The sequence below is a fragment of the Engraulis encrasicolus genome, chromosome 9, assembly GCF_034702125.1.
Source record: "Engraulis encrasicolus isolate BLACKSEA-1 chromosome 9, IST_EnEncr_1.0, whole genome shotgun sequence".
In the NCBI taxonomy this organism is placed as follows: domain Eukaryota; kingdom Metazoa; phylum Chordata; class Actinopteri; order Clupeiformes; family Engraulidae; genus Engraulis; species Engraulis encrasicolus.
The window spans coordinates 14,667,667-14,693,398 of NC_085865.1; the positions used below are offsets into that span (position 1 = coordinate 14,667,667).

At 43.5% G+C, this 25,732-nt stretch overlaps 2 protein-coding genes across 8 annotated transcripts in view; both read left to right on the plus strand.

Moving 5' to 3' along the window:
* The window catches only part of pld1b (phospholipase D1b), a 62,647-nt gene extending 55,173 nt beyond the window's left edge, over positions 1-7,474 (plus strand). For both annotated transcript variants that reach the window (XM_063206626.1, XM_063206625.1), the window contains exons 25-26: positions 2,267-2,384; positions 5,252-7,474. In XM_063206626.1, coding sequence (XP_063062696.1) covers positions 2,267-2,384; positions 5,252-5,476 — 343 coding nt within the window. In that variant the 3' untranslated portion in view covers positions 5,477-7,474. The remainder of the gene's footprint in view (positions 1-2,266; positions 2,385-5,251) is intronic.
* Positions 7,475-12,940: 5,466 nt separating this feature from the next.
* The window catches only part of tnikb (TRAF2 and NCK interacting kinase b), a 78,061-nt gene continuing 65,269 nt past the window's right edge, over positions 12,941-25,732 (plus strand). For 2 of the 6 annotated variants that reach the window (XM_063206627.1, XM_063206628.1), the window contains exons 1-2: positions 12,941-13,339; positions 23,461-23,526. In XM_063206627.1, coding sequence (XP_063062697.1) covers positions 13,283-13,339; positions 23,461-23,526 — 123 coding nt within the window. In that variant the 5' untranslated portion in view covers positions 12,941-13,282. The remainder of the gene's footprint in view (positions 13,340-23,460; positions 23,527-25,732) is intronic. The other 4 variants (XM_063206630.1, XM_063206631.1, XM_063206629.1 and 1 more) reach the window with 2 other exon arrangements.

Genomic DNA, 25,732 nt, shown 5'->3' on the forward strand with positions numbered 1-25,732 from the left:
AGAGGAAGTGATGTGGCTGTTGTCATTGTTTACAGTAGTGCGCTTCACCACAGCACCATGGAGTACATTCCATTACCCTAACTCCCAACACCTGTGCTTGTGGTCTCACGCTTCACCTTCACTGATGCCCCGCCTCCGTGGAGAAAACCATTAAGTTTCCCCACTGTCAGCCTAGCCACAACAACATTTGGGGGACTTTTCCCCATTCAACATCCCGACTGCAAATGCGAAAACCACATTTGAATTGCGCTTTTGCAAGATTTTGCATGAATTTAACTTCTCCCGTCAATGACGTCTTGTGACGTCATCACGAGGCTGCAAGCACAAGGGAGGACAGGAGTGAGGATAATGGAGAAACCCTATGTCCCTCCAGGACAGATGCTGAGATGCAGACTATGGGTACATTCCATTATCATAACTCCCAACACCTGTGCTTGTGGTCTCACGCTTCACTGACGCCCCACATCCTTGGAGAAAGCAATTAAGTTTCCCCAATGTCTGTTTCCCCAATGTCCCCAACTTTTGTGGGAATTTTCCCCATTCAACATCCAGATTGCCAATGAGAAAATGACATTTAAATTGCGCTTTTGTGAGATATTGAATTGAACTTGTGTTGATATTGTGATGGCATCACGAGGCCACATGCACAAGGGAAGAGGGTGTTGGGATCATGGCCAAAATCATCTGGTAAACCTGTTCCTCAGCGGGAGAATATAACCTGCATCTTTCAGATGTCTTTGTATTCTATTGAAGATATGGCCAGTACCAAATTTCAACTGTTTTTATGTAATCCCAATTTCTTTCTTTTTTCCCCATTTACAACACTACACTACACTACACTACAACACTACAAACTGTTTTGCGTAATAATTTGGAACAGAGCATTTTAAGTTTTTTATTATTTTAACAAATACCTTTATCATTGGAAAGTTCATTCAAAAACTTTTTAATTGTACTCTAATGGCTGATGACTTATGAGTACTGCCATTTATATTGATTATTTGGGGAAATCAGTGAAAAATGCCATTTGCGTAACAATTGGGGATGCAGTGTATTTTGCCTTGCAGTACTGAGCCACATACAGTTGTTTCATTGATGTGTTAAGGGCTGTTCAGCTGACTTAAAATGTTGTCAGCTGCCTTCAAGTGGTGGCACGAAATAATAATTATGTGGATTATGCGGATTTACACCTGCCTTTCTCCAATACTTAAAACATGTTTGGATAGGCTAAAAGGGTATAGAAACAGGTTCATCAAGTTCTTAACACAAATTTGTTCTCCTGTGAAGGAGTGTCAAGTAGTTGGTTGTTTCTAATTCAGAATTCAAGATCACTTTCAAGAAGTTTATTACCATGTCAACACAGTTGATAGGAATTCGTTTTGGCACATCCCTAACTTCAAACACATATAATGGACAAGATACACAGCAGCAAAGCACACACATTAACTATAAATATGGGCAGACATGGGCACAGAGACATAAGAAGAGACATGAGATGTTTGATCCTGCTGGTGTTTGTTTTTTTCTCTCCGGGTAGATTATGGAGGTCATGGCCACAATATGGTATTGCTCACTGATGTCTTCCTGTATTAAACAGTTAGCAGATGTCCATACTATATGTTTCATAGAGCTTCACTTGCAAGCATAGTAGGACGTACAAAACTGGTTCGACATGACTCACTGATGAATAGCATCAAACACAAATCTTTTCACTGACTCAACGCTAGCTGACAAAATGCTCTTTATCTGTTGCCAGTATGTTCATTGGAGCAGCACATAACCAAATGACAAAATGAATCCATGTCAAAAATGATTTCTGCTTTGATAGTTAATCATGGGTAACCTGCACTGTGCCATAAAGGGACACTGTGCAGGAAATGGTCAAAAAAGGTACTGCAACTATGCTGCTCATTGAAACTGAGTTGTCTATTGCCAAATCTGCTCTTTCCATGAACGTTTACTAAGTAATAAATTAATATTTAATAGTATGTCCCAAGTACAGTCCTTTTTCTAGCTAAAAACGGCTATTTCTGGAAATTCAAAATGGCGGACCATGGAGAAGATCCCCCTTTTCATAAATTTCATATATGAAAAGTGCAATTTTTCCAGTCATAATGAATACTTTGAATTTGATGGTGGTGGTAAGTATTCATGAAAAAGGTAACATTAGTGAATGAGTAGCATGGATTCTGGAAACAAACAACTAAAAATCTCACACAGTGTCCCTTTAACTGTTTCCACGCCTCTATGTACTCCTTCTTGGCAGGATGATCTTGGGAGCCAATACAGACAGCAGCATTGACGTGACAGACCCCATCAGCGATCAGTTCTACAAGGAGGTGTGGATGTCCACAGCTGCCCGGAATGCCACCATTTACCAAAAGGCAAGTAGCCAACCCAGTCCAACTAAATACTTAAAGTTTTATGTGCTTTCAGACTAATAAAGATAACAGCTGTTGTATCAGTATGAAAATCACAAGAGGAAACAAACTATTTTGCTTTAGTTAATACCACACAAACAGTTACATGTTATCATATGTTTATTGACCATAGATCTGAACATTCTTGATGGGAATAAGTAAATATATCCTTGACTAAGGATCCCCCAAAAGCTACTGGTAATTACAGTAGTCAAGTCAAGTCAAGTAGGTTTTATTGTCAATTTCTTTACATGCACTGGTCATACAAAGAATTTGAAATTACATTTCTTGCTTTCCCATACAGACATAGACTAATCTAGGTAAGGACATAGACAGTATAGACATAGACAGTACTTATACATGGACTTAAGACAGTATGGACATAGACAGTGCTCATACAGACATTTAAAGTGCAAGACTGGACAACAGAAGACTTGTAGAGAACATACATTAAGAGGTAATTGTTGTGCTTTTTTTCTTTTCCTAAAGAGTCCTTTATAGCGTTCTGACATAGTAATAGTAGCATTTTGAAGAAAAATAAATATTAAAAAGGTCTATCAAGTACAACAGCAGCAGTGTGTGTGTGTGTGTGTGTTTAGTGCAGGTAGAAGGTGCGGTGTGTGTGTGTGTGTGTGTGTGTTTAGTGCAGGTAGAAGGTGCGGTGTGTGTGTGTGTGTGTGTGTGTGTGTGTGTGTGTGTGTGTGTGTGTTTAGTGCAGGTAGAAGGTGCGGTGTGTGTGTGTGTGTGTGTGTGTGTGTGTGTGTGTGTGTGTGTGTGTGTGTGTGTGTGTGAGTTGTGTGTCAGTGTGTGTATGTTTGGGTTTAGTGCAGAGAGTGCAGTGTGTGTGTGTGTGTGTGTGTGTGTGTGTGTGTGTGTGTGTGTGTGTGTGTGTGTGTGTGTGTGTGTGTGTGTGTGTGTGTGTGTGTGTGTGTGTGTGTGTGTGTGTGTGTGTGTGTGTGTGTGTGCATGTTTTGAGTTAGTGCAGGTTGAGAGTTCAGTCACAAATATAGTAGTGCAGGTGGAATGTTCAGTCGCAGATATGGTGTTGGGGGGGGGGGGTTGTCAGTGGCCTTGCTGGCTAGAGACTGACAGTGGAGGGAGAGTGGGTTGAGTGTAAGTTCAGACTAACTAGACTACTAGACAATTTGAGCAGTTTTTAAGTGCCATCACTCAGGTGTTTCTTGAAGTGTAAGCCCACCTGGGACACTCCAAGTCCCATTGTCATTGTGACACAGCACTCCACAGCACACAAGTGCACACTGTACACAACGAAATTGCATGGACCGCACCATGCTCAAGTTTGATTTCTTGCATTGTGCAAGAACCTGCACCCCACTTCAACTCCTCCCCCCCACCCCACACCTCACGCGAGACATGCTACGTCGATCAAACTGGTGCAAGCTCATTGTCTCGAGCAAATCTGTGGTCGACTTGTGGTCGACTTTGCGCTTAACACCACCCACGTCGTGACGGCAAGTTCTTGCTGATGTACTTTGCAGCGTCGGTTGACGTTGCAAGAAATCGGAGGCGTCTGCTGTTAAAGAAGATGCTGGGAGATGGTGGGGGCAGGAGGCTGAACAGTTGTGTGCAGGGTGGTTTGTGTCTTAGACAATCAACAGTACTTAAAGGGGTATGCCACTATTTTGGGGCTTAATACAGTTTAAATCATTGGCTGGGGTTTATAAAGGTGGTAAAGTATCTTACTTTTCATGTTAAGCGTTGTCTTGCTTTAAGACAAGTTAAAAGAGGGAATATGTCGCTAAGCTAGTGCAAGTCAATGGATCCGTGTAGCATTGTAGCATGCTACACGGATACATTGACTTTCACTAGCTTAGCGACATAGCCTATTCCTTCTTTTAACTTGTCTTAAAGCAAGGCAATGCTTAACATGAAAAATAAGACACTTTACCACCTTTATAAACCCCAGCCAACGATTTGAACTGTAGTAAGCCCCAAAATAGTGGCATACCCCTTTAACGGGTGAGGCAGGTGTTGTGTAGTATGTACAGTATACAGTATACTGTACATATGATGAGGACTCTTTTGCTTCTGTTATTAACCATGGTGTGAAAGATGGATATACTGTAAATCGCCATTAATATTTATGAAGCCTAGAACCAAGCACGGGTTCCAGTGTGAAAGAAGATGTCCTTCAGGGAGGGGAGTGGTGCTCCAATGGTGGAGTGTAAGCACGGACAGTTTGGTGTAGATCCATTCACCTGTTCCGAAGTTATTGTTGAAAAAGTTGGCCATGTTGGAAGTCAGCCATCTTGAATGACTAAAGACCAACAAAGGTCGGCGTCTGCGCCTTGAACTTAATACTCGTGTATTGCTTGGTGCGTGCACTCCCAAAAAGTAGTAATCACTCAAGATAATGGAAAAAAGGAGACGCGCACAAGACTTGTGTGAAAAAGTGTATTGAATATTGTATTTAATTTCGGCTTCAATACTCTTTTTCACACAAGTCTTGTGTGCGCCTCCTTTTTTCCATTATCTTAAGTCCATCTTGAAAGTGTTGACCTCAAAAATGAAACCACTGGATGCATCTACAGTATTTCAGCGTTAGCACATACATTCGATGGACAGATTTGCACCATCAGGTTATCATAGTATGCTACCCGTGGGCAAAATCATGATATCCCTACACCTTTATTTTGGGGACATACTGTAATTTTCCTGCACGTATATGCAGTACAGTCCTTTATTTTATTTTCGCTTGATGGTAAGCTCAAACTGTTATGAATGAAAGCACAGGATTTACTTTGGTCATTGTTGACATGACCCCTTATTTTGCCTAATTTGTACATTTCCCCCCCCTCCTGCATCTCCAGGTGTTCCGCTGTCTGCCGTCCAGCGACGTCCGCAACATCTCCGAGCTGGAGGGCTACCTGGCCAAGCCCGGCCTGGAGAAGGAGGATCCTCTCCGCGCTCAGGAGGAGCTCAGGAAGATCCGCGGCTTCCTAGTCCAGTTCCCTCTGCAGTTCCTGAGCGAGCAGAACCTCCTGCCGCCCATCGGCTCTAAAGAGGCTATGGTTCCCATGGAGGTCTGGACCTGAGCTGGGCCGGGCCAGGGCCACTACAGTACAGTACTGTCAGAGAGAGTAGAGAGAGAGAGGTTCCATTGGCCCATTGTTTCCGTGTTCTATTATTGCAAGGGGGAGGGGGGGAAATCCCCCTTTACGCAGACCTAGGCAGACCTAAGGACTGTTCTATTCAATGCTAGGAGTATTATGACACGCCCCTTTAGGCAGACCGGAACATGGTCACGTTAGGTGCCCATAGCAACCTATTACATTGGCATATCTCTATATATTTAAAGAATCTCTGGTACTGTAGTACAGAGCAATCTGCATGGACAGAGGTGTCAGATGTGTCAGAGGTGGTTCCGAAGTAGTTACGAGTAAACCCTTCAACAGTTCTCTTCCAGAGAGTTTGTTGAGTTGAGTTACTGGCCTACTCTACTGACCTGGTTCTCACACAGATGGTTGTTAACTTGTGCAAGCTCACGAAGTTGGGCGAACATGCACGAGCGTCTGCCTGAGAACCAGGCTACTGCTTTGCAACCGTGTTGAGTACTCATTACGATAAGCTGATTCAGGGGTAGTCCGTAGTTGGATCAAATTTGTGAAGATTTGTGTCTTTCTGAACCCAACATGGATGCCTCTGTCTGCATCCCTGATGGCGTCAGGCTCTGTAGCACAGCGATGCTGCAGGAGGGGCCACTTGAGGAGACAGGCCATGCTATTACCTCTCGCCATCCAGTTGAGAAGGCTGAATAGCTAGAGCGAAATCCACTAACAGTCATATCCTATCATATCCTATTGTCGCTAACCGCACTGATGAAGTCTAGTTGTTTGGCTATTGATCTCAAGGAGGAAGACCAAAGGAAATGACTTACAACCTGTCTTCCTAAAAATAATATTTAATGCAATGCATGACCTCTATTCCAATCTGTCTTTTCTTGGTGTGTCCCTGTCTGCCTTTCCTTTTGTTTTTATTCTTTAATAACCATATTACTGTTGAACACTATGCAATTTCAGTGACATTACGTCAACTGCAGTCTACATTTTTGTAACCATTTTACTCTATTTGAAAGAAGGGTGTTGATATAAAGAAGGGTTGTTTTCAACCCTGTTGTGGTTTCAAATATCTTACGAAACAGGAAGGGTATATTAATCACTAGACTATATAATGCAGTAGTATTACCGACAACGAAGTTTTGCTACAAGTGCACGACCAGAATGAGAGGTGCAATAACACAAGTGCCAATTAATGGTTACTAACTTGTGCAGGTTTATTTAATTTTATTTTATACTAATAATGAACATTCCTAAAATTCCAGTGTTTGTCATTTGTATGTATTTGCCTTGAACTATTTAAAGATCCAGTGTATCATTTTTGTTTTTGTTTTCTCCAAAATGCATGTTGCCCATTCACAAATTTGACCTTCATGAACATTTTCTAATTAAATAAACGAATACTTACTGCTCTGACCAGAGCAGCCTTTGCAGCCAAAGACATCTACGACTAGTAAATCAAAATGGTGGATTTCAGAGATGTTATAAAGTAGAAGTAAAAGTACTCTTACTTATGTAATTACAACACCACTGTAGTATTATGATATTACGTGGTTGCAACTATGTAATATCATACTTCTTGTTTTGTAATTACATCTGTAACAGTACTTCTACTTCTACTTCATACACCTCTGGTGGATTTACACAGAGAGGGTCCAAGCATACATGCATGAAAAGTGTACATCTCCAAGCCATAATGAACACGTAGATTGATGGTGGTTGTGAATATGCATGAAAAAGATGACATTTGCGAATGGGCAGCATCAGTTATGTGGAAATGAACTACTCAAAAAAATTACACACTCAGCCTTTAAGGTGAACATCCCACTACTAATCAGGTCTGTCGTTAAAAAGTCTTGTTGATCGGTTTTTGACCCTTCTACTGTGAGCCTGCTAAAGTGTATTCATTTGCCTTGACCATTGTAAAGCCATGACAAGTGATGAAGAGTTTAAAAAAGTGCCTTTGCAGAAAAAGGACACGTTTGCCATTTGTGTTATACATGGACATATGTGCCGTCTTCAGAGATTATTGGTATGGATTTGTAGTAATTTGCCAATTTTTGTGAAAACTGTCAGTTGATGGATGCCTTTTGTGTCTGCATGAGTTCTCTATGCATGGTTGATATCACCACTGTGGGCCCTATTGGGCCGATTGCAGTTATACAGCACTCTGCTGTGAATCCCTGTTTCCATGCATTTTTAGCACACATCAGAAATATTCATTACTTTGTTATACATACAATAATACTGTTTTCTTCGATCCAGTGAATGTTGCACACTGGACCAGCTGTACTGTTATTATTATTGTTGCTGTACTGTTATTATTACTTGCGTCACAAAGGCCTTCTGATGACATTGCCACTCAAACACTTAATCGATGTCTGGGAAAACTCTGCATCGTATCTCTCCCCATTGTAAGACTGTTGTAAACTAATTTAAAATATATCTGTGGATTTTGTGGGATCATCACTCGTGTGTTTAATTGTCTGACCTTTTTATTGGAAATATCGGTCTCTTCCTTTGCATCTGTCTTGCATTGTTTTCCTTTTGCACAAAAATGTAAAATGTGTTGTGGAACCCTAATGAGGAGTTCTTGTAATGATGTGCATCATCCATGTGAATTGATGTACATGTTATGCAATGCAAATGATTAAATACAGCATATGTGATTTTCATAACATAAAAGTCTAAACATTATTATTTGTTGTTTATCCAAAGTGTAGCCAGTCTTAACCGTTCTTGTGCGCCATTTTCTTGTTATAAGTCATTTAGAATAGGCCTAAGAGGCAGTCTCTCTGTCTGTCTCTCTGTCTCTCTCTCTCTCTCTCTCTCTCTCTCTCTCTCTCTCTCTCTCTCTCTCTCTCTCTCTCTCTCTCTCTCTCTCTCTCTCTCTCTCTCTCCCTCTCGTGTGTGTGTGTACACATACATTATTCTTCAGAATGACACAAAATCATGTATAGTGCCTTTAAAGCATTTGTGTCATTGTCATCTGTATCATCTTAGTGTCATTCCAGAGCTATGCATAAAATTATACGTATGATGGGAAAAGGCAATGGTTAAGATGGAGATGGAGAGTATCAACACAATACAATTGACAAACAATAGAACACACAAACATGATGGTTCTTCTCAACACTGGTTAAGAAACCCTGAACAGAAATATCTCTGTGTACTGTGACATGGAGTGCGTCTTAATATGCGGCCTTGCCTCCTCCACTTGCGCTTGTCTCCTCGTCCCGCCTCCTGGCCCCTCCTCCGTGGAGAAAACGATAAAGTTTCCGAGCTGTCAGCCTAGCCACAACAACTTTTGAGGGACTGTTTTTCATTCACCATCCCAATTGCAAATGAGAAAAAGACTCTACAATTGAGCTTTTGCAAGATATTGAAATATAATGCTGTTGTCAGTGATGTCATCATGACGAGAAGCAAGTGGAGGAGGCAAGTGGAGGAGGCGAGGTCGCATATTAAGACGCACTCCTACCGTAAGTGTAACTGTTTGCACCAGTCAACTTCCTCTTCCTGTTGACTTCCTTGTGTCCGCGGTGATGAGAAGTGCTTTCCATTCTCCCCCTTGCCCTGGCTCATACTCAGATTACAGCTGACGGGTGAATCAGGCTTGAATCTATTGTAACAATATGTGACATGTGCCAGAGCAAACAGTGCTTCATATCCAGTATTCTGTGCTGTTTTCTTAAAGGACCAGTTCAGTCAATTTCAATATGCTGTTGTATTGCTCACGCTACCCTTGACTTGTCAGTACCTGGTGATGCCACATGTCCTTTCCGAGATATGAGCTATTCTAATGGGGGCAGCGTTTGTTTACATTTTAAAAAAATGAACTTAGGCCTACTCCAAATATTTTCCCAAAAGGTACCGCTGTTTGCTAGTTGTCTGCTGATGTTGTATAACCTTTCGGATGTTTTTGGGAATAAATAAAAATGTTTTTTTGAAATGTCAACAAAGCGCTGCCCCCTTTACAATGACCAAGATCTCGGAAAAGGCTGAGGAAGATAAAAAAAAAAAAACCTCAGGTATTGACAAGTCCAGGGTAGTGTAAGCATTACAACTGCATGTTGAAATTGACTGAAATGGTCCTTTAAATGGGGATGCTGATAATATTCCACCTCTTCATACCTATCTTTACCTATTTGTATCCACATAGCATTTGTTCCAATTTGACAAGTGTGAACTTTTCTGCGGTGTGAATACTTAAGTGTCCACATTTTTCTTGTTTTTTTCTATCTAAAGCCTGGCCTTAAACTGGCAGCATTTGTCTTCTCCTCTCACAATGCTCCCATTCTGTTGCAGCACTCTTGGTTGGAGGAATGTAAAAAATGTGACCCATGGATTCTGCCATGACTGGTGGAAATGCATTGAGCAAAGACAAGTCCTGGAGATGGCCCCAGTGTACTTTGGCACCTCCAATAACCTCAGGCTTCAGAGAGAACACACAGTCTTTGGCACGTCCTTGGGGAGAAAGGAGGACGTCAGCAACTTTAACCATGACAGGGAGGTGTCAACATTTTATCGAGAGCCTGTTGACCCTTTTCTGGTGATTCCACTCTATAGGTTGTAGGGAGAACACCCCTCTCAAAACCTAGTCACTTGTAGTGCCCTTGCATGACATGTGAATACAACAACACAATGTACAGTAACATCCACCACCCCTCCGCCCCCTTTTCTCACTCGCTCACTCACTCAGTCACACACACACACACACACACACACACACACACACACACACACACACACACACACACACACACACACACACACACACACACACACACACACACACATACATACACACACATACACACACACACACACACACCCCTTTGATACAGATGATGCAACGGCATAGCTGAGAGATTTAAATGTTACATCAGCTAGGTCTGCAATATCCAGTCCTTATTCAGATACAAGCCAACATGTTTGTTTGTTTGACTGTTTTGAGAAATGCTCAAGTTATATCTGACTGGGAATACTTATTGTGGTCATAGATTGATGTCCGCTGAGTCTGTCCATTCTGTCTGACCCACACTTTATGACGACTCTGTGCCGTTTTCATGAATTTAAGACCTCTGTTCATAGTGGTGATGTATTACACATATAGAGGGTCAGCGCATCACTCATGCCCTCCACCACCCATGGCTTGGTACTTAAACTCTTTTTCTCTTTCTGGCCTCTCCATGCATGCCCTCTGCTTCTCTCACTTTGTATTTCTATATCTGTCTATGCACTAGCTCTAAGTACAAGCTACAAGTGCCTTCTTGGGATCATCCTTCTGCCTCCCTTGCATTAGCCTGCAGGTACGGATTATGATCCCATGGGCCCCGGGGCCAGACAACAAAAAAGGCCCCCCTCCATGGGTATTGCATGCACTTTTAATAACAATTGTGTTGGCAAATTCTCTCAAATTCCCCCCAAACCCCCGAGAACATAGACTCATACACCTGGCCTAAAAGTAAAACCCTGAACTTTACAAAACAATTCAGGGTTTTAGGCCAGGTGTATGAGTCTATGTTCTCGGGGGTTTGGGGAGAATTTGAGAGAATTTGAAAACACAGTTGTTAAAAGTGTATGCAATATGAGAATTCAAAAACAGCGGCAAGAGCTTCAGGGCCCCACTGACTCTTGGGCCCCTTGGCCTGTTCCCAGTAGGCCCATGCAGGAATCTGTCCCTGTTAATCTGTCCTGACCGTACCCTTGCACCAAATGTGAATTAAGTGGAAGTTTTCGGATGGCGAGGCCAGGCTTTGTTTGCAGGCTAGTGGATGTCGTAGTTTTGACAGCCATCAACTTTTAACCACATCTGCCACTAGATGGCAGCGGTCTGTATCGCCTGCAAAATACTGTTCTAAAAACATTCACATGTACCGAAAAGAGTACACCACATTTCCCGGGGAGTGTGTGTGTGTGTGTGTGTGTGTGTGTGTGTGTGTGTGTGTGTGTGTGTGTGTGTGTGTGTGTGAGCGTGCGTGCGTGCGTGCGTGTGCAGTCCCGCCAGCAGCCGTGTGTGACCACCATGTTGACCTCGCAGGTGATCTGGACAATGCAGCTAGTCCTAGTCAATTTGGTGCCTTTTGCTTTTTGTGCATGTGGATATTGGCATCTGCTAACAACATAGTGCCATTCATATGATTGAGCACAGCTGATCTAGTGCATACACATACAGTATACTGAGTGCTCATGAATGCAATGTCACTGTTAATGTAAAGTTTAATGTTTGATTTCACTCGACATTGTAATTCTGTGGGACTTTCTGGCATTACTGTTGCTGCCTGCCCCCAAGATGTTTGACGCCCTAAGCGATTTGTAACTATGCCAACCGCCAGCCTTGGCAGTGCTTTACCACCCTGTTCACTGATGAGTGTTGGATAGCTTTGCACAGATAGGGTGGTTGAAGAAGGCATGGTGAGTGAGCGATGATGTGCCCTCCGGGTCAGCAGTCCGCAAGGGTTTGCTTTGGTGGAGAGGGGGCAGCAGTCAGGTCAGGCATCATCACCAGTCAACCTAAAACAGATTCTTGCAATCTTACAATGAATCCATCATCCAAAATTCCACTTCCCCAAATACACCAGTTCTCAGACAAAAACTGAAATAAAATAAACAAAATCAACACATAAGGGACTACACCTCCAATTTCTGCTAGGAACAAATTATTCTCCAACGGATTTCAAAAGAATCCACCAGTTTGCTCACAGAAGCTAGTGTAGGCCTACAGCATGGTCCTGATATATAGGCTACCACACATGAGGGAGAACCAATGGAAAAAAATATCAGGAGGAATAAGATGGGGGGGGGGGGGTTATTATTAGCACATGCGCACAAGAAGAGGAGAGGGTCATCATAATAACCAGCTGCTTACATAAACGGAAGGTGTGAGGAAGTAGGCTATGTGCCGCGGTGCTTCTGTTGTAGTACACCTTCCTGTTTTTGAATGAGAGGCATAGCATGGTGGAACGCTTTTTCTGCATGTTCCGTTCTGTAACCTGCTTCATCTTTGCCCCCGATGCATTCCCCACAGAAGTCGTCTAAGGATCTTGTTAAAATAAGTAGAAGTTGCGCTTAGTGTAGGCCTGTAGGCTTAACAGTGTATACCGGTAGTCTACCTTTCCCCTCTTGGTTGCAACAGCTATTTATCAATTCCAGATAATCTCCAATTCATAACGCAGGGTTCTAGCCTAGTTGGTGCCGTTTCCTCTGCACGGAGCATCATGAAGTCGCGACTGAATGTTCGAACGCCCTGCCTGCGCTATTCAAATGTTAAATTACGCAGCTGATGCCCCGTCTGTTTGTCTTTCGAGTTTCGAATTATTATAAAACGACATATCCACCACACAGGCAAATTTTCTACAGACTCTTCCGTGGGTGGGCGTGTAATGATGCCAGCGACCGACCTGAGTTCTCACGAGCTCCGCCTGCCTCTCGGTCTGACCACTCCCGGTAACGTGCATGATTGACACTTTTCCGCCAGGCCGGGGCATGTATGTGCGTGCCTGTGCTCTCCACTGGGTTTCGTTGTAGTTCATCTGCGCAATGTAATCGGTGCAAAGCATGTCCTCCAAACATGCATACATGTAGCACCTGAGAGACGCGGGTCCTCCAATATCCTTCTTGATATTTTTCCGGGATATTGAAGCTGTTATCAGCTTCACATTTCATTCGGAGGGTGGATTCTTTACTGCCAAGGATTCAACACCGTGCGGGAGGCGGATGTTGTACTCTGTCTACATGGTTTTTTGGGTGTCACCAGCTTGAAATTTATTAAGCAACGTAATCATGGCGAGCGATTCCCCCGCTAGAAGTTTGGATGAAATTGACCTTTCGGCTCTGCGGGTAAGTGTATAGCAAACACCCTATAATACGCTCATCTGTGCGCAAATTCCCCTCGTATCTCTGTCATTAATGGTAAGCAAAATGGGGGTTGACAGACGGCGCCATGCTATGCACCTGGTGCTTCCGAAGATGCCACAGCCTGCAACGAATATCGTGGTGTCTTGCACTGCAAAACCATCAAGCAGCAGATTTGAACGCCAATATTCATGTGGCATAATGAGGCTATACAGGAAACTGTATCTGGTGCTCTTGAAGACGTTACACACGGTTGAATTCACTGACGGTCCATTCCGATGTTTTGTACGCCCGCTTGAAATCAGCATGCTTATTTGCCGTTTCGAATAATATTTTAAATAGTTGTTGCTGAAGGGGTCGTAGGATCAGATACGTGAGAAATGTCTTCTTCATTCTTCATGGCATCTTGGCCTTATTTTGACGACGACCGCACGCTATGAATAGTTGTGCCGACGTCTCGTCAAATAGGCCAACTGCAAAACAGTCTTTAACGCAAAGGTTACTTTCTAATTTCTGTCAAACGCGAATGCGAACATAGGCTACGACATGGAGGCTGTAATGCCTGCAATGTTCTCCACTCACATTGTGGACATTTTGCGAAATGAACCCAGTGCTATACCCATCATCTGCACGGTGGTCATTAATTTTTAAGAATTTGTATTTATTTCAGAATAATCATGTGGGGCTTGGTTGGAATGAATGGTTACCGTGCGTGCGTTCTTATGTAAGGCCTAGCCTATCGTTTTTTTATTATTATTAATAATAATTTGCGTTATGCACCCTGTGCTGCTGTGCCCCAGCAGCAGCTATAAAAGCTCGGGTAAAGACGGTTATAAGATGCTCGAGACTCCTACAGAGGCAGTATTGCAGTTGTGACCACGGCGTCGCTCTGCTCAGTGCTCAGCCTTTAGAGAAACCATTTTTCCCCTCCCGTGACCTATTTCACCGGCTGGATGGACATTCTCCAATCGCGGGCTTCGACCTGCACGGTGAAGCTGACTAAATTGTTAGATAATCTAGTTCTTCTGACAATCAAGGTGTCTGAATAAGTGAGATGAAAGGAGCGCGCGGCGCCAACGACATCAGGCACGTTAGTTACGCAATGCCATCTCACCTGCAACGGTCCCATCAAGTCTGGGCATGATGGGCGTTGTTGAAGCGCGCGCGTTTAGATTTTAGACCCGATAGACTTCAGTGATGTTTTTTGAAAAACAATAAATCTACTGTATGCTAAATTGCATTTGAATATAACACGGGCGGATGACCTGTTTCTAATGATACCAGGTCATAGCCTATCAGCCTCTCATACGACTAACCTGGGCAGATTTTTAATTCATCCAGGTGAAATGAGCTAAGTTGTAAGGAAGTCTTCCTACGAGAGAGGAACATGCATTCGCCATTTAGTTGGCTAGTATAAATCGTGTGTCATAGGTTGTACAGTATACGACACTTAAACAATACAAAATACACATAGGACAGCGACAGGCCTATGATGTGGTCCTAGGGCAGAGGGCAGTGACATGCATTCTCTCTCTCTCTCTCTCTCTCTCTCTCTCTCTCTCTCTCTCTCTCTCTCTCTCTCTCTCTCTCTCTCTCTCTCTGACAAGAGAGGCCAAATTAATAAGAGTGGAAGTACTGGGAATAATTCCTTTGACTCAAATGATCTTAGGTCCAGCACTCACCTCTTCGTGGGTGTTTAGCATGCTCAGCAGATCTTTATGTTTCCCCCCCCTTTTTTTTCTGTATTGACCTCACAAGCTGCTCTCTCTCTCTCTCTCTCTCTCTCTCTCTCTCTCTCTCTCTCTCTCTCTCTCTCTGTCTAAAGTAGAGAGTGTCATTGTGTCATTACATCACTGTATTATTTGAAAATGGTGGCCTTGGCCATTCTTGCTTCTGCCCACGAGCATGAGCCGTTCCCGTCGGATCAGTGCAAAAATGGGTCATCTAGAGGCAGACAGCAAGGTCTTGCAGAGCAGGGGAAGCATTTTGAGGTTACACCCACTCTTAACATTGCGTGGAAGAGACTGACGGACAGATGTCTTTGAGGGGGAAGTTACATTTCAGAGGGATCAGTGCAGCTCAAGGGCTCATCACAGATGGGCTACCATCTCATGCAGCGGCGATTGTCTTGGCATCAGTGCAGTCTAACAACAGTTGCAGATCTATCAGCATCATCAGCCTTGACTTTTCCCACCTTTTTGGGTTAAATCTAAACACAGAAGATGTTTTTTTTTTCAGCACACAGTCTGGAACCTAATCTTTAAAGATAAGCACAGAGCTATGAGAGTCTGTCTTTGGCGTAAAGCTGTGACCATGCTTAGTGTGTTTGCCAAACATGCAAAAACACAAAGGGAGGCATGCATGGGGATTTGTGAATAATTAATTCTGTAGTGAACCTCACAGATCTGTTAGTAGAGAGAAACAGAGAGACAGAGAGAGAGAGAGAAAGAGACATAGAGACAGACACGGACAGATTGAAAGAGAGAATAAATGGCAAAAGAAAGAGAGAGAGGTGATGGACAGAGTGGCAGTGTAAATGACCATGCTTGTCTGCAAATCTCCCCCCCCCAACCCAGAGTTCTTTATGCCGTCCCAGCTGAGTACATGTTTGTTCTGGTTGATGACTCTGGAAGCTGGATGGCCCAAGGCTTTGTTACTCCAACGCCAAGCAGCACTGACTTCTTTATGTGGCACGCTAGAACCATTCAGTGCTTACTCTCCTACTCTGAGGGAGAGAGTGAGTGGCTGTCAGACCGGCCACTGAGTTGCATCATGATAGCCTCCGCGTGCATCCCCCCCTCCCTCCTCTCTCTCCCCCAGTTGCTGAAGACTAATGCCCTCCCAGGGCTTTAAATGTCTTCTAATACCTTTTGCTACGGGTTTTATCGACCTATTGGCAAGCTTGATCTTACAGAGGAGGTAGTTTGTGTTTACAAAATCGCAAATAGGGTTGCACCATCTGAGGCATGGTGTCTGAAATCCAACGTGTAGAGTTACACAATGTAACATTTGTGAGTAAAGGTGAAGTAAAAATGGACAAACATTGCCAAATGTGTATCGTATGTCTGTCCTAAAAGCTTCTCCGCAAACCCAGCGTCATGCTAAAGAATGTGTCCAGCATAGGGATGTAAATAAAATCGAAATGTATCGATGTATCGGAAGTATCGGCCGGCGATTTAATCAAATCACATCGTATCGTGGGGCATTCTTAAGAATCGAACACAATCGAATCGCTGGCCCCTGTGCAATGCCCTAGCTCCATAACACAAAAGTAGTGGAAAAATAATTGGAAAAAATCGAATCGAACCGAATCGCATCGTATCGTGGGGAATTCTTAAGTATCGGAAAAAAACCAAATCCCTGATTTAAGAAATCGATACTGTATCATATCGTCATGAAGGCTGTGATTTACACCCCTAGTCCAGCATGAGGTGACTAGCCAACAGCAGGACAGGACAGGACAGGGGAATGCAGACAACAACATTTCATGTGTCTGTGTGGTGCTCTACAGTATTATGCCCATGGTGTCAACAATTCAATGATAATCACCCAATACAGTGATAATGAATGAATACAATGATAATCAATCAATCAATCGACATTTAATTTATATAGCACAGGATCACAACTGCAAAAATGACTACAAGTACATTGCATTCACACACACACACACACACACACACACACACACACACACACACAGGCTCTGAAGGCTGCCATGGAAGGCATCAACCGCTGTCGAGGATTCAGTGATAAGGTGCCTACCGGGCATAGATTGGCCCACCGATGAGTTTGTCCATTGGAACATATGCGATATCTTGTCCCTTTGAAATGAATGGTTGGCCAATTGATGGCGTCATAATGCATTTGTGAGATGGCGTGAAAGTGCATTTGTAACAGATTTATAATGCAGCATGGAACATGAGTAAACCTCCATCCCGTAGCCTCATACAGACACATATTGGAGTTCAAGACATGGTGTACTGGGCTGTGCAGGGTCTGGACTGTACTACATGAACCTGGTCACAGTTTTGCCATGATCCAGATGGATGTGAGGTTTAGGGGGTGGGTGATCCAGATGGGTGTGAAAGTGAAAGCCCACCTGAGAAACTCCCATTCTTATTATGGCACAGCACACAGTGCTCACGGCACACAATGAAATTGCATTTATGCCTCACCCGTGCAAGGGGGTAGCCACCAACAGCACCCCAAGGGAACGCACCATGCTCAGGGTACCTCAGTCATGGAGGAGGATGGGGGAGAGCACTGGTTAATCACTCCCCCCACCAACCTGGCTGGTCAGGAATCGGCAACATTAAGGCTGCAAGTGTGATGCCCAAAACAGTTACTCTTGACTGCCCCAAGACAGGGTCTGTACTGTAGTGGATGACCTCTGTCACAGTTTTGCCGCTCAGAGGGGAATGTTATTAAACCCTTCTGATAGTCTGGTGTGACGGAGGTCATCTTGCACCTGTTCACCCCCCTCGGGGATCGAACGTGCGACCTTGTCAACTACAACGGTCCGGCAATGGGAGACACAGTACGATACCGCTGGGCCAAGAGACTAGTCTCCCGGCCCAACGGCATCTGCACTGTATGAGGCTATCGGAGGGAGGTTTACCAACGTTCCACGCCAACTCTGCTAGTTAGCCTCCGTTACACTGACTCTCACGCCCGATCTCTGTAGTTCCGCACAGATCCGACAGGTATGGCTCCTCATGCTCCACACAAGCCCTATCTCACGCATTTCGTGAAGTATTCACGAAAAACGTAACTTCAATTTTCGTGGTGCATTCACGTTATTGCCCGTTTTTCGTGGTAGGGCAACGAAACGCTGCCTATTCATTTGAATTGCCCGACTGCTGCTATGGTTATCCAAGCGTCTGCAGGGCGGGGAGGGGGTGCTGACAGAACACTGCTGATACACTCCTTACGACTTATGTCATACGACCTTAAACCTAAACCTAAACCTAACCCTAACCCTAACCTTAACCCTAAACCTAAACCTAAACCTAACAATAACCCTAACTTAACCCTACTTAACCTAACCCTAACCTTAACCCTAAACCTAACCCTAACCCTAAATTGCTTGTTTGAAATGTTTGATTACCATGTGACGGCACCGAAAGGGCGTCAAACTAGTGGGTCGCTAGTCAGCAGTCGGGCAATTCAAATGAATAGGCAGCGTTTCGTTGCCCAACTACGAAAAACGGGCAATAACGTGCATGCACCACGAAAATTGAAGTTGTGTTTTTCGTGAATACTTCACGAAATGAGTGAGATACGGTTGTCCACACACAGGTCTGGTCTACAGAGTTATTTGGAAAACTTCTATACTTATCGCCTGACGACATTTTCACAGATGTGACATACAGTAGTCGGGAAGCTGTTGTTTCAGATAGCAATGTCAGCTCACATTGAGGAGGGAGTCAAGCATCAACAGTATTGCAGACTGACACATTCATAACTGAAAAGATAAACAGATGAGGGTATTGAAGGAATTTATTGGTGGCAGGGAGGCAAAAGTGGAATATCACTACTGACGGCTGGCTTTCAGCCAGTTTTCTTTATGGTTTTATGAAGAGACGGAGCACTGACAAAATCACTCATGGAGATGAATGGGGACAGTTTAACAGCAGTATTGCAGGTGCAGATTCCTCAAGGCGTTGCCAAGATGGTCGCAGAGGGAGGTAATTTAGGTAAAATAACTTTGCTTTGGCTCACTTGGTAGCGCGTCTATCTCTTGCTGTGAGGTCATGGTTGAAAGAATTCACAATGCTCCTGTCCCATCCACGGTCTATAACCAGAGAGAGTAGAGAGAGAGAGGTTCCATTGGCCCTTTGTTTCCGGGTTCTATTATTGCAAGGGGGAGGGGGGGAAATCCCCCTTTAGGGAGACCTAAGGACTGTTCTATTCATGCTATGAGCATTATGACACGCCCCTTTAGGCAGACCGAAACCTGGTCACGTTAGGTGCCCATAGAAACCTATTATGTTGGCATATCTCTATATGTAAGGGTTAACGTTCGGCGAGAAGGTCGCTACCGTGGAATAGCAGCACGACAGAGAGAATCTTTAGACCCCGACGCGGAGCGGAGGGGTCTTGTTCTCTCTTAAGTGCTGCTATTCCACAAAGCGACCGACTCGCCGAAAGTTAACCCGCTTATTATATGGATATACTTAAATGATTCACACATGGCGGGGACATTTCTTTAGGCCTATTTAATGTTAAGATGTTGCTGCGCAAAACAAAACAGTGCCGTTGTGGAACACCGCTAGGCAACAGCTAGGTAGCCAGGACAACAGGTGTTGTCTATCACAGCAGCTGATTAGAGTCTTGTTGAAAAGTCGCTTTAGCAGTGAAAAGTCTTGTTGCCATTGACAGCGGTCTGTTATAGACCAATCCGTCCGTTATCGAAAAATAACAGACGTGCGAACGTTGGGGAGCCCCGTTGAAATGAATGGAGCATTCGACCGATGACGTCACACCATATAATATACTTAAAGAATCTCTGCTATAACTGCACTAAGGACGTTGAGAACTGCTGCCACTGGTTTCTTTCCATCGTCCTAACTCCCATCCTCCCTTGTGCTCGTGGCCTTGTGATAATGTTGCAAGTCATCATACAATCTTTTCATGAATATTTACTTAGTAATAAACTAATATTTACAAGTATGACCAAAGTACAGTCATTTTTGCTGCTAAAAATGTCTATATATTCCCAGTCATAATGTATGCTTAGAAATAGAATTTGATGGTGGTGGTAAGTATTCATGAAAAAGGTTACATTAGTTAATGGGTAACATGAATTCTGGAAATAAACAACCACAAATCTTACACAGTGCACCTTTAAGGCTGTAACGTCATTATTGATTGACATCTTAAGATAGTGAGATATATCAACTGATAGCTGATAATAGCTGAAACTGTGTCAAGTCAAGCATGGTGCTATAACATTAATGGGCACTAAAGGCCTCTTTCACACCAGCCGTGCGTCTGTCGGTGGGACTGAAGCGATTTTTACTGTTGGTGGCAAAAATGCATGAAAACAGATGAGTCCTATCGCATCAACATGACTAGTCGGGCGGTACCAGCACGGGAAAATCCAACTTCAGCAGAATTTTCATGGCGGCGGTCAGTGGTGTTCCATTGAAATCAATGGCAAAATAGCATTAGCTGTGGGCGGTTGATTTTGAACAGGACTGGCCGCCATGTGGACACGGTCAGTGTGAAAGGTACCACCCTGCCATCAGGAGCAATTTGGGGTTAAGTATCTTGAGGACACATTAATGGGAGTCAGGCAGAGTGGGGCTTGAACCTGCGATTTTCTGCTTGCCAAACAGGTTCCTCTACCAACTGAACCCTAGTCAGTGGTACCAGAAAGGAACACAGGAAAAAGTATTCCCCATTTCCTTCTGGATTACCCATGCTGGATCTTGTTCAGCAGTTGGCATGGTCATGTGAGGTCACTCCCTATTATTCAATGGAGAGCTGCTGCTACTTCAGTGAACTTGGTAACTTCAGCCATCAATGCTGTCATGTCGAGTATTTCTCATAGTATATTTCACAATACAGACTCTTTCTCTTGTCAGGGAGCCTAGTCAAGGTGGGAAGGGCTTGTTGTCAAGGTGGACACATCCTGTATGTATTGACTAGTGCATAAAGGGCTGCAGGCAACCCTACTGTCCTAGCCTGGTTAACACCAGACCAAACTTCACCAGTGAGATGGTCTGGAGGCCACCTGTGCAATTTCTCGTAGGAAAGATGTGCTTTACGATTGCCCATGGCTGTTTATTGGGCGTTACGAATGTATCATTTGGCCAATACGTAGCCCATACACAATCGCGTCAGTTGTATCTATTCAAACGAACTGCAAGCTTCCGTTTATCAAGCCTTTCCACCCCTCCCCACTCTGTGATTGGCTCCCTTGCTCAGGGTCCCTTGCTTAGGGTGGCTCGGAACAATTGTGCAAAGCAGCATGGGATTTCCCAGGCTACCACTGTCCTATTTCCCCCTGTGACACGGTTGGCTGGCAACTCGGCGTGGCATCTATATGCCTGTGTGTTCTCATGCCCGCCAGAGGTTTTACCCCCTGGGGAGTGCTTAGAGCATCCCGTCTCTGCTCTCTGCAGTGCCTTGTGTTGTCTTGTGTGTGTTCTTCCGACCTGTTATTTCCCTGCAGCAGAGGAAGAAATGAGCAGCCATAATGTGTGTTATATGAAGGCAGCGAACACGTTCCTTGGGCCACCAATAGAAGCAGTGGGAGGGTGATATTGGTTATGACATTAGTATGACATTGCTTTCGCCTCTTCCTTTGTTATTAGATGTGAAGTTATGACACATGTTTATTTGTCTCAGAAATATGGTCGGTAATAAACGTTTGGTAATAGTGTCCATTTAGCATTTTGCTTGTAGTACTACAGTAATAATAGCTGTCCAATATTTTGATATTTTCATGCATGAATTTACCGTGTGGTTTTTGGTTAAAATAATTATAATAGTAAAACCATGATGGCACCAGTCCATTAACCTCACTTCATCCTTGGTCATGAATTATAAAGAACTGGGTATGTGCTGATGATGATGACGTAAACTGGTTTTAGTGATGTGTGCAGTGACTATGTGCTATGATGTCATCATGTGACTGTCATCACTGGAAAAAAATATGTTTCATATGAAATATTGAAACCCCTCAAAATAAATATCAGTCAATGTTTTGTAAAACAACTTTAGCTATTACATTTGCAATACAAAGTCTTTTCAGGGGACCTAGGCAATGTGAGGGGTGTATGTTGTCAATGTCAAATATCATGGGTGTGAAACTCTGTTTTACCCTTACCACAGGTTAAATGGCTTGTCTTGTAACAGTTATCTCTTACTAAAGGCCCTGTGCAATGTCGTAGTATTGTAGTACTATGGTAGTTAAGCCTTTTCAGCGACTATTACACCAGTCAGTCAATTGGTCTGTCTGGTGGTCGGTCAGAAACAAGTTGGCTTTATAAAGGGGTTGCATATGACATACCGAACCACAGGACTGTGTCTGTGCCCTTGTTATCATTGTGTCTCCCACAAAGTATTTGTTAGTCAAAATGAGTGGGGGCTTAGCCGATTTCGGACGACACATGACTGTCATCATTGAAAAAAATATGTTTCACATGAAATATTGAAACCCCTCAAAATAAATGTCAATGTTTTGCAAAGCAACTTTACAGATAACATTTTGCAATACAAAGTATTTCCAGGGGTGTTTGTTGTCAAGGTCAAAATTCATGGGTGTGAAACCCTGTTTTACCCTTACCACAGGTTAAATGGCTTGTCTTGTATCTGTTTAGACATGGCGTAGACATGGTTAGCAGAATTGCAAAGCGGTAATCTGTGTAATGTCATAGTAGTGTAGTACTATGGTAGTAAGCCTTTTCAGCGACTATTACCACACCATTCCAATGAACAACGTAGCTGTTGGGTATTAGCTTAATTTGAAGCATGACCATTTTGTACAGGTAGATGCCAAACAAAACGGTAAAAAGAATTTGAATATTTGAGTATTTGAGTATTTTACCTGGTGAAATTACATTTGGATAAGTTATGGTTGATCTATTGTTCTAGTGATCTTGTAGTCACACGATGTTGCAGAATAACTACACTATAATTCAGAATTTCATAGTGCCTAATAGTTGATACAAGTGAACAGTACAGATGGTAATACATGGCTGCTAAGCAATCCAAATGGCATGTAAATTTACTTATATCACCATACAGTACAATACCAGTGTGTGCACTCACTCTTGGTGTATGGTTGCACATGCACACTATATTTTACTTTACACGTAGGTACCGCTTTTATCCCAAGCAATTGGTTGCAGTCCCTGAAGCAAAGTGGGGTTAGGTGCTGTGCTCAAGGGCACATCAGCTGTGGAGGTGTGGGGAGAGGTAAGGGTGGGATTCGAAACTGCAACCTTCTGAACTTAAGGCTACCTCCCTAACCATTAGACATGGCTGCCCTTAAGGTATCCCTTTTAGTGTGTGCAACCAAATTAAAAGTTTAATGGCTCGTAATGAGTACCTTTGACGTCCCTCTCTAACTTGTGTTGTTTTTGTCTTCACAGGACCCTGCAGGCATATTTGAGCTGGTGGAACTGGTTGGAAATGGAACCTATGGACAAGTCTACAAGGTAGGATTCTTCCCAGCCTAGAAAACCTTTTCAATATCACCTATAATTATATTTTAATGGAATCAATTCCAATTCCAATTCCAATTTCCGACATTAGAGGTCTATGTTAGTCTTAGGTTGGGAAAAGGTTAAACCATATCCTGCACACCTTTCGTTCCTAGTTCAGACAGTTGTCTGATGGTAGTCTTTTGCTTTCTTCTCAGGCATATCATTGAACCCCTCTGCTCTCTTAGTGCTTTGTCAGTCACTTTAGTCGGATGTGTATGTACTTGCCTGCTGTGCAAAGCAGGTATTGCATCCCGGCTCAGGAATGCAGTAGCATGTTTAGACCCATGTGTTTCCTTTGCTCCAAGGTGCTTTCTACAGAGTGATCTGTCAACAGGGTCACTCTGCCCCTCTGGTCTTTTCTTTGGGAACCCTTTAAACAAGTCTCTGTAGCACTATGCGGAATCAGTTTGTGTATGTTGTGCTGCTTTAAAACATTCCTTCCTAACTCACTAACTTTGAACATACAGCTTTTCAATGTATTGACATTGACATCTAAATCTACATCTTTAATAAGGGGAATTGTAGCTATAGGATCTTGACATCATCTGTTTAACCTGCACTAGAGTGTTAGATAGTATTGTATGTTAAGTGTAAATGTATATTGCATGCTGTTTCTTGTTGAAACACTGACATAGGATCAAGCGATTTAAGAATTACCTATTTTAAAAGGTTCCCTTCACAGCATGCTTTTAACATTTTGTAAACACGGGTCACACCTAAAATGCTGACATTACGAACTTTTGACACACTGAGTAATATCTGTGTATGTGTGTGTGTGCGTGTGTGTGAGCGAGGGGGGGGGGCTGTAGTTTGGAGCCATTGACATTAGCCTATTGGATTATATTTTTACAGAGTGCTAGTATTGGGCTATATTGGGCCACATTTTATGACACTCTCTTAGGGGATCCATTGTGCATTTTTCATGCTACACTGCACTAGGCTGTGCTGTAGATGAATGAACTATCTTGTCCTTCTGGCCTCACAGTCATCGATAGAAACGACAAAGTAAAATGAATGGCAACCCCTGCTGAGCTGAGAAGGCAGCCGGCAACGTGCTATCTAGTTCTAAGAACGTATTTCAGATGACATTGACCCAATTCAGTGACAGGAAAGCTCTGGAGAATCCTTTACCAGTGAGAGTTGCTGATGAGGCTTTGGAAACGACACGGCACCACATAACTTTTTATGTGCTTGACATAAGTGCTGCCGCCAACTCCTCACTTGTGCTGGCTCAACAACTTGACATTTGATTGAACATTATACTGATATATACGCCTTCTTCCTCTCCTTTAGTTCCTCTTCTCTATGTACTATAACCTGGTGCATCATGAAGCATGTGCCATTGTTTTATTATTCAAATGTGTTAAAACGGGGCCCTACTGTGGCTTAATGGTAGGGCACTAGTCTGCTGGATGGATATTGGCCTGGGTCCTTTGCCGACCCTTCCCGGGACTCACTAGTTTGACGCCGTGTCGGCCAGGATGGGCGGGTTTTGGGTTGTGTGGATGGGCGGGATTTGGGTTGTGTGTACTCGTGGACTTGGGAGCTCGTGCACAGCTGTAGTGCTGGGTGGTTTTGTCGACACACAAAAACATTAGGCTACTTTAATTCACAAGTGCGCCATTTGCTTTTCTGCACCGTGGGGCAGCTGTCACTCTGAATGACGTAAGGCGCAAGTACAGCCCTCTCGGGCGACACGGTGTCAAACTAGTGAGTCCCGACCCTTCCCTGTCTCTCTCCCCTCAACATGTCCTGTCTCTTTCTCAAACTGTCCTGTCATTATTAAAGTCTAAAAGACCAAAAAAATGACTTAAAGTGTTAAGTGTAAAATTGGATTAGACCGCACCCATGATTAAAAGGTGCCAAACATAAACAAAAAACTGTGAAAATTGAAAGAAATATTTCTGCACACTTAAATCCTCTTTGTGTTCCTTTAATCACCACGCTTTTGGTCGTCAGACCTTCCTCAGGGCTCAGTCACAAATGGAACATACGTAACATGTAAAAGATGCCATGTGACGGATGTTCTGGCTGAGATGTCAGTTTTGCCATCCAACGTGAAATTACAGTGTTCCTGGGACAATTTATCCCTGTTACTTTGTGAGTTTACTTCATTTGAGTGTGTCAGTGTCAGTGATATGAATTACCGTGTGCTGCT